Source organism: Miniopterus natalensis, chromosome 10 (genome assembly GCF_054644295.1).
Source record: "Miniopterus natalensis isolate mMinNat1 chromosome 10, mMinNat1.hap1, whole genome shotgun sequence".
Taxonomy (NCBI): domain Eukaryota; kingdom Metazoa; phylum Chordata; class Mammalia; order Chiroptera; family Miniopteridae; genus Miniopterus; species Miniopterus natalensis.
In genome coordinates this window covers 49,344,892-49,354,896 of record NC_142090.1, presented here as the reverse complement: position 1 = coordinate 49,354,896, position 10,005 = coordinate 49,344,892, and the positions used below count along the sequence as shown (strand labels likewise).

The 10,005-nt window shown below is 34.5% G+C and overlaps 1 protein-coding gene across 1 annotated transcript in view; it reads right to left on the bottom strand.

The window, feature by feature from the left end:
• Positions 1–330: 330 nt before the first annotated feature.
• GNAI1 (G protein subunit alpha i1) overlaps positions 331–10,005 on the bottom strand; it is a 77,891-nt gene continuing 68,216 nt past the window's right edge. The window contains exons 7-8 of the mRNA XM_087821117.1: positions 8,767–8,920; positions 331–2,400 (exon numbers count right to left, since the gene is read on the bottom strand). Of these exons, the coding sequence (XP_087677243.1) occupies positions 2,210–2,400; positions 8,767–8,920 (345 nt within the window). The 3' untranslated portion in view covers positions 331–2,209. The remainder of the gene's footprint in view (positions 2,401–8,766; positions 8,921–10,005) is intronic.

Here is a 10,005-nt window from a genome sequence, read left to right as displayed (position 1 = left end):
GTTCCCAGCAGCTAAAGAAAGTTCACAGTGAGGGGTTAAATGAATGATGGTACTGAGTAGTTACAATGGCAGAGTCAGTGGGTGAGAACTAGTTTAAAGGGAGAATTTGATTTTGGGCGTACCGCGTTGGAGCAGGCAGTGAATCCTCAGGAGGGAGCAGGCAGGCAATTCCAAATGTGACGCCATGTCTCATTAGAAGTCCTGGGGCCGGGAAAGTCGACCTTCTAGAACAGATGAAGTTGCAAGAAGACAGCAACGATAAAGAAGAAATGAACACAGTACACACTGACACTTCAATCCTACTGCACAAATATCTGTTCAGCCAACAGATTTATAAAATTTTAAAAATTTAAATTTATTAAGATTTATTAGTAACACAATTACACAGAGTAAAGTTCAGGAATTCATCAATTATGATCACCAATATGTGCTTCTTTGTGGCTTTTTATACTGTATTTCTCATGATTCAAATTTATTCAGTATAGTTGAATTTCATACATAGCTTCACAATATGGATATTACAGGTCTACCATCAGTAAAATTAATGAAAACATATCTTTCATGAAAGGCACATAAAGAATCTAAACCAACACATTTAAGGAATTTTGATAATTTTGAATTTCTTTACATTACAAAGAAAAACAAATCCCCAAGATGAAACAGATATAAATGCAGTTTGTGTTTAACCCCCCACACACGTACACATATTTCAACAAATACACTTCAAAAAAATTCAACAAAATGACAGTACATGACTAAACTCAGAAACTACTTACCCACGAAGCTTACTGAAAGGCTAACTCTTTCAAAATGAGTGACAAAGGCAAACAGGGTGGGGAATGAGGTTCATTTTGATGAAACAAGGTCACAAGATACATCATGAATAATCAAAAGAAAAATTACTCTATTGAAGTTCAACATCTAGCTGATATGTAACACTTATTTGAGCGTACGTACAATCACTGACTTTATTAAATACTATTACTCATTTTCTAAGTGTAATTGCCTGTTTCATTCTCAGAAATAATAGTACAGTTTAAAAAAAAATAATATAAACTCAAGCAAGTGGAGGAAATTTGAATATTCTAAGGGAAAAAGTAATTTTAATAAAGTATGATAATTAAATTAAACTAGTTACACATATGAATTAAAAGCCTGACTGATGCCACCAGCAGAATGTTTAAAGATCTTTCCTGTTACCTTCCAAACAAGGAGCTCTCATATATGCTGGGTACAAGGGGTTTCCCACGGGAAATACACAAATGAATGTCTCAAAATTCATTATGCTGACATATTTTTTATCCTAAAATGCTCTCATCATCTACCTAAACTTAGTTATAAATAAAAAGGTAATTATTTAAAGTGTATAAAAATTAATCTGGCATCATTTTTAAGGCAATGCCTGAATATCATCCAAATATTAAAATTCAAAGTGAAAACAAATGAACTAAAAATTAAGTATTTATAAGTCTAAGATAGTAAAATATGAAATTTTAGTTTTTCCAACCAAATCTAATGTAGAATAAGATCAGCATGCAATTTAAAAGAAAAAATAAAACGCATACGATGTTTAAATAATTGATCCAAAGGTAGATATATTCATCCTCTTTAAGAACATTTCAACAAAGCGTTAAATTTAAAGAACAAACCATGTTATTAAAATAGTCTGTGCAATGTTTGTACAAATAAGATTTTTATGATTACAAGATAAGGGTTGCAATTTTTCCTAATATTAATTACTGTACTTAAAAAATTAGAGAGCATGAACATAAATAAAGCGGTTTAAAACTGGCAAACATGGTAATAGTCTGATATTGAGTAGAAAGTACTTAATATTTCTGTTATTTCCAAAGCGATCACACTAGAATTGTAAGTTGCGACTCTTAAAACCTAAAAGTAATGTGGAAAACCAAAGTTATAAATACATGTATACATACATTTGCATATTTACACTTACACAGAAATCATCAATACACTAGAGCCAAGCTTTAACACTGCCCTTAGTTTCACACTGCAGGGTCACCTTTCACATTTAAGAAAGGTCCTTTTTTTACTTTCAGTTAAAAAAACAAAACAGAACAACTTTGGTCAAGTCCAGGTGTGTTTGCTGTATACTACATTCTGTGTTGCTGCAAGACTCTAGTCTAGAGAGATCCACATATAAGTACTCATTTGGTTTGAAAATGCATTTAACCATTCACTGCAAAACTTAGAAGAGACCACAATCTTTTAGATTATTTTTTATGATGACATCTGTTACGGCATCAAAAACAAACTGCACATTCTTAGTATCTGTGGCACATGTGAAGTGGGTGTATATTTCCTTTGTGTCCTTCCTTTTATTGAGGTCTTCAAACTGACACTGAATATATGCAGCTGCCTCTTCATATGTGTTTGAGCCTGAGGCGGGAAAGAAAAGAAAAGAAGGTGAAAAGTTAAAATGAGTAGATAGCTAAGAAAAACGACCTTAAATTCTGAAATCATTTTCATACATTTAAACTATTTGGGCTCCATAACTTCACTTTTCCTTATAGAATAACAGAAACTATTTCTTCTAAATGAACAATACCCAATGTCAACTAACTTTTAATAACTGTGTAAGTTACCCTTAAGAAAAACAAAACCCCAAACCAAATATATGGTTTTACACATTCCATATGGCTTTTGTTCCTGTTTCAATCTCCAAACGCCAGATCCTTCATTTTTCTTATTCCTTGAACTCTATAACCCAGCATGGAACCACACAGTTCCCTGATGGTGGCATGCCAGGTCAGTAATAGCCTAGTGGCTGGTCAAGGAATGCTGGCTGAATGCTGGTCAGTATTTTTATTCCCTTTCTTATATACACAGTAATGAGCATTTCTCACTGATTTTTCTTTATTAAAAAATTGTACAAGGGTCTACAATGTGGTTTATGGCTATGAGATTATAAAAGAGTGAATGACATGCTGCTGCTTTCAGGTAACCAACTGAAGACTTCAAGTCCAAACACTCCAGAAATTGTTTGGCAGGATCTAAAGATAGTCACGCACAGACTCTGTGACCCAGTAATTCAGTTTCTAGATGTGCCCTTGACATCAATATATATATACATAAATATATGTTCACCGGAAAACATATAAAGACTCTTAACAGCAGAACTTCTAGTTTAGGAAACAACCCAGCTAATAAGTTCTGGTATACTCATAAAACAAGCTGCCTTACAGTAATGAGAAATGAGAATGAAAGTACTACTGCTACACACAATAATATGGATGAGATCCAGAAACACAGTTAATCAAGTAAAGCCAGATACAAAAATATTATATGCTGTGATTCAACTGATGTTTAGACAACCATCAAAATTAATCAGTGAGGATGTTATAATAATGGTTAGAGAGAGCATGTGTGTGTGTGTGTGTGGGGGGGGGGTCATGATGGGGCTTCTGGGGACCTGGAAATGTACCCCTTGACCTGAATGATAAAAACATCAGTATTTACACTTTTAAAAATTGAGTGAGCTTCACCTTAAGTGTTGAGTGTTTGTGTATTTTTATATGTACTTATATAATACTTCAATCAAATGCTCATTTGAAAATCATTCTTAAATCTCTCTCTTGCAGTAACACCACATTATTTGCCTGGCTTTCAAGGTCCTTTAATACCCAGCCTGCTCAGAGGCTCTCCATTCTGAGATCCTCTCCTCCACATTTCAGGCTCACCTCATGGCATGAGAACCCAATATGCAAACTGACACCTGTGTTACTGCAGTGGCCTCTCCTCTAATTAGTTCAGCAGTGTTGCCATTCCTTGGTTACTGTAAATATGCTGTAATGAATATGGTCAAGCATTTGTCTTTTTGAGCTGGTATTTTGTTTTCTTCAGATGAATACACAGAGGTGGAACTGCTGAATCATGTGACACTTATGTTTTTAATTTTGGGGGAACATCTATACTGCTTTCCATAGTGGAGGCACCAATTTCCATTCCTACCAACAGTGCACAATGATTCCCTTTTCTCCATATCCTTGCCAACACTTGTTATTTCTTGGCTTTTTGATAACTGCCATTCTAACAGGTATGAAACAATAGCTCATGGTTGTTTTGATTTGCATTTCCCTGATGGTTAGTGAGGCTGAGCACCTTTTCATGGACCTGTTGGCCACCTGTATGTCTTCTTTGGAAAATGTCTATTCAGGTCCTCTGCCCATTTTTTAATTGTTCGGTTATTTTTGTTTGTTTTGTTTTTGCTACTGAGTTCTACGAATTCTTTATATACTTTGGATATTAACCCCTTATCAGATAAATGGTTTGCAAATAGTTTCTCCCATCCTGTATGTTGCTTTTTCATTTTGTTGATTGTTTCCTTTGCTGTGCGGAAGCCTTTTAGTGTGATATAGTCCTACTTGTTATTTTTGCTTTTGTTGCCTTTGCTTTTGATGTCATCTCAAAAAATCATCACTAAGACTGATGTCAAGGAGCTTACCACCTGTTTCCTTCTAGGAGTTTTGTGTTTTCAGGACTTATGTTCATGTCTTTCATCTATTTTAGTGAGTTTTTGTGTATGGTGTAAGATAGTGCTCTAGTTTTCTTTTGCATGTGGCTGTCCAGTTTTCTAATGCCATTTATTGAAGAAACTGTCCTTTCCCTGTTGTATATTCTTGGCTCCTCTGTTGCAAATTAATTGACTATGTATGTGTGGGTTTATTTCTGGGCTCTGTATTCTGTTCCCTTGATCCACGTATCTGTTTTAGGCCAATACCATACTGTTTTGATTATTGTAACTTAGTAATATGGTTTGAAATAAGGGAGCATTATGCCTCTAGCTGTGTTCTTCTTTCTCAAGACAAATTTAGCTATTCTAAGACTCTTGGGGTTCCTTACAAGTTTTAGGGTTGTTTATTCTCTTTCTCTGAAAAATTCCATTGGAATTTTGATAGAATTGCATTGAATCTCTAGACTACTTTGGGTAGGACGAACATTTTAACAATATTCTTCCAATTCATTAAGCAGGGAATATCTTTCCATTTATTTGTGTCTACTTCGATTTCTTTCATCAGCATCTTACAGTTTGCAGTGTATAACTCTTTTACCAACTTGGTTAAATTTTTTCTCAAGTAGTTTGTTCTTTTTGATGCAACCGTAAATGGGGCTATTTTCTTGATTTCTTTGATAGTTCATTACTAGTATAGAAATGCAACAGATTTTTGTATATTAATTTTATACCCGGAAATTTTAATGAATTGCTTATTAGTTCTAATAGTTCTATAGTGGAGTCTTTATGGTTTTCTGTATAATATAGCATGTCATCTGCAAATAATGAGTTTTTCTTCTTTTCCAGTTTGAATGCCTTTTACTTCTTTTTCTTGCCTAATTCCTCTGCCTTGGACTTCCAATATTATGTTGAATAAAAGTAGCGAGAGTTGGATTCCTTGTCTTGTTCCTGATCTTAGAGAAAAAGCTGTTAGCTCTTCGGCACTGAATATGGTGTTAGCTATGGACCTGTCATATATGGCCTATGTTATGATACAGTGCATTCCCTCCATACTCACTTTGTTGAAGAGTTTTTATATAACTGATGAATTCTGTCATGTTTTTCTGCATTTGATTTTTGTCTTTCCTCTGGTGAAGGTGGCACACCACATTGATTGGTGTGCAGATGTTAAACCATCTTTGCACCTCTGGAATAAATCATATTTGATCATGGTCTATGACCCTTTCGTTGAATTTGATTTGCTGATACTCTGTTAAGAACTTCTGCATGTGAATTCATCAGAGGTATCGACCCATAATTTTCCTTTCTGTGGTGTTCTTGTCTGGTTTCGGTGTGAAGGTGCTGCCTCCTGAGTGAGGAAAGGCCCTGTCCTCATCTATTGTGGAAAAGCTGGAGAAGAACTTGTGTCAATTATTCTTCAAGTGTTTGGGAGAAGTCACCAGTGAGGCCATCTGGTCATGGGCTTTTGTGTGTTGGGACGTTTTTAATTCTTGATACAATCTTACTGGTAATTCGTCTGTCCAGATGTTCTATTTCTTCATGATTCAGTCTTGTTAGGCAGTATGTTTGTAGGAATTTATCCATTTTTTCTAGGTTGTCAAAATACATTTTAACTCTTTAAGTTGCTAGTTGACAACCATATACTTTTACAAATAAAATTTTTTTAATTAAATTATAATAAGGTTGGTGTTCTGAATTTCTAAAGCAATAACAGTGTCTTCCCCTAGAAGGTAATTCAACAACTATATTAAAAATATGGGGTGGGACAAAAGTAGGTTTACAGTTGTTCATATGGAAAATAATACAATAATTAATAAATAATAATGCAAGAATAAACTCTGTGTTTCACATACTCACAACTGTAAACCTACTTTTGCCACACTCTGTATGTTTTGGGAAAATAGCTTGACTGAATGCCTAGCTCAATTTTCTCTATATATTCTAGGTAGGAAGTTATACTACCTAATCCAAAGAGCAACATAATATATGAATGAATGTGTAGGCACATTCCTCAATCTGATTTTAAGTCTTATGAAAAGAATGGTAAGAATGGGGGTCTGAGTGAGAATGTAACAGATATTTTCTAACATGTGACAGAACTGTTCTAAACAAAGCCAAGTATAGATGATAACCTGTTTTAAGAATGAAAAATCAGGAGGTCGATGATATAATTCAAAGGGAGATAGAGATCTGAGAAAAATAAAATACACTGAGTTTAGTTTGAGTTTCAGGTGCTAAAAAACAAGTACATGTTCAACAAGTAGTTGGAAACGCAAGCCTGAGGCTCCAGAGAGAAATTACAGTTAACAACAGAATTTAACATGATGAGAATAAATATGACCGTGAAAGGACAGATTATACAAGATTATAGGACTGCAGCTGGAATGTGGTGACAACATATAGGTAAAAAGAAGAGGGAAAGATAGACACAGATAGAGGTAGGAAATAAACTGAGAATCTAAAAGCTACATAGGGTTCTTCTTTAAAAAGCAATAGTCATAGGAATTAAGAGTTGAGGTTGAAGCCAGAGGCAACTGAGTCAATAATTAGGGTATGCAGTGAAGATTAAATTATTCTATTAACACTAGGAATGTGAAGGAATTATGTGATACTCTCTTTATTCAAAAATTCTGAGATTAGGGATTCTTATTAACTTGACAACATAAGGGAAATTCTTGTACACACTGTATACTTGGCAAAGAAAGAGCTAACAAGTATCTTCCTTGCTGCTCTGAAATCCCTGCAAGTATGTGATATCTATGGATTCATTTGGGTACTGTGGTAATAATAATACAAAATGGCTACTTCATAATAGAAAATGACCAAAAAAAATGAAAGACAGACAGATGAAAGTAAGGGCAAAAGTAAGCCACGTTGATTCTGGATAGCTTCCATCCTGGAATTAGTACTACAAATAATGTTATTCCTAATAAGCACAAAGTGTTTTTGAATAAGGTAACTTAGGGTACTATGACTTTCAAAACGAAAACAAAAGTTTTAAGAAACTGTGAAATTACTTTGAATTGAAATACAACTTTGCAGTATACAAAAAAGGGCTGTAATGATTAGTGTGCTTATATTTATTGAAGACTCCTCCAACCTCTGATTCCAATGAGGATTTAATTAAAGTTACTCTGGTGGTTAATGATGCGATAGACTTAGGTCTGGATTTGGACTCTGTTACTTCATTAAGCCCTGGGAAGTACTCTTACTGATACCACAGGGTTGTTTTAACATCACCTGTGAAAAGGCAGTAAACACTTATCGTACAATTTACTCAATACAAGACTGACTAAATTTTTGTTTATAACCAAGTAAATTCTTGAGAATTATTTTAAAACAGGAAGAAGAGAGTGAGGGTAATTTGTATAAATTAGCTAAATTAACCAAACTTCAGAAAATTTCAATTCCGAGATCCCATAAACCAGTGGTAGCCAAACTGTTTTTAAGACACATTCTCCTTATTAAAATAAAATCTTATTCAGATGAAAGCTAAGTCACTCTGCTTTAATGAGCAAGAACTTGTGTTTGGGGGTGGGGGATCTATATTTCCCTTCTTGCATCCACTTTCAACAGCAGCAGTCCAGGAGGTGTTATAAAAATTAAAACAAAATCATAACCAATGTTTCAGCCCACTTCTGATTTTAAAGAAGGGATACTGAGACCCAGGTAAATGAACTGCTTGGTTCAAGATCAAAGAGCTAATTATAGAAAAGGTAGGGCTATACTTCAGGTCTCCTTTTCTCATTGCAGACCATTTTCCATAGTAGTAAAAAAAGTACCATTAATAGTCTCATTACCAAAGTGTGGATTTCCTGTGAAACATCCCCTTACTCCTGAGTTGTTAACTAACTTACAAATTCCTTCTTCACTTTTCCCCTTACATTTATTGTTCATGTTACTTCATAGTAGCATGCTGCACTACTGTTTGTCAGAGTACATGTGTCTTTGAAATTAAAAAAGGAGCAAGATATATCTTATTTATTGAGCATCATGCAATACCTGACACAAGATCTGTTAACTAGATGAAGAAATAAATACAGTAAATGTATGAAGATGTGAAGTCATCACAGAAAATTATTTAACACCTTTTCTACAAAATGAATGTTATTTCCAATAATCTAATCGACACCTCAAGTAATTACTTGTGCTTGAATGTAGTTCAATAAATAATTTCTCTTAAAGGTAAAAATTACTACACAGAGGGATTCAAATCAATTGAAATCTCGCCTCAGGGAAACTTTCAGTTGGAAATATATGACTTGACAAGTTATTGATAGAAAGTAAAATACCTGCATATTCTGGATAGCATATAGTGAGAGGGCTCTTTTTGATTTTTTCTTCGAAGAGATCCTTCTTGTTTAGAAAAAGTATAATAGATGTTTCTGTAAACCATTTGTTGTTACATATGCTGTCGAATAACTTCATGCTTTCATGCATTCGATTCTATGGTAGGAAAGATACAATCAGTTTGCTATAATGGCATGGATTTTGAGACATATTACTTTTAAAAAATAACAAATTATAACAAAATAGAGCTTAGCTGAAAAGCAGACAACATACTACAAAAATACATTTCTGGCACTTAACAAGCACCCTTTGATTTCTGGCCAGATGAGTATCTGTGTCACTCACTGCTTTTGGCATTCACCCAGTACTGAGTACCCACTATGTGTCACTGTGCCTGGGAGCGTCCCGCCACAGGACCTTGCAATCTAGGGATGCCAAATGTAAGCATTTGAAAAGATCTCATTATCACAGAAGTAAATGAAGTTTCCATTAAGAGATAAGCAGAGCTTTTTAAAGATTAGTAAGTTAAGCTGAATAAGCTGAAACACAACTAGCCCAACACCCTAAATGTAAAGGTATGCTTGTGAAGGGAACCTCCATTCCTGTTTGCTGCCTCCCAGTACCTGTGGTCTCAAAAGGGGCATTGATGTACTTTACTGCGCTGAAATAAGGGAAACGAGTAATGAGGTGCGATGCACCCACTGCACTGTAACTGCGAACACCTGACTTAAAAAACAGAAAAGTGACATTTCTATCTTTTTTTCCAGTTTGTACTAACTTAATTTTAAATGAAAGAGTTTTAAATTTCTACTTAAAAACATTTCCCCCAGATTAATGGTATACTAAAATACATCTGAAAATTACACAGCAGTGCAAAGTATAACATGGAACAAAGATTACTGAGCTGGAGCTGGCAGAAGTAATAAGCTAAGAAAAACAAACCTTGGACTATTATGAAATGAACTTTATTTTCATTCACTATGTAGATACTACCAGATATAGGAAATGCATAATTCAGCACACAGGACTGAGGTGAGATTAACTCTGTCTTTTCCTTTTTTCAGGATCCATCTGTGCCTCTTTAATACAGTTCCCATTTAGTATGGACACAGAAAAGTTAGAGAAAAGAGCCCAAACTTTCAAATAATTTAGACATTAGCAAGACTTCCTCAAGAAATTTTCTTAGAAAAATTCCTGGCAACATCTTCAGCTTTTCATACTTCATGCTCAATCTTTAAAAG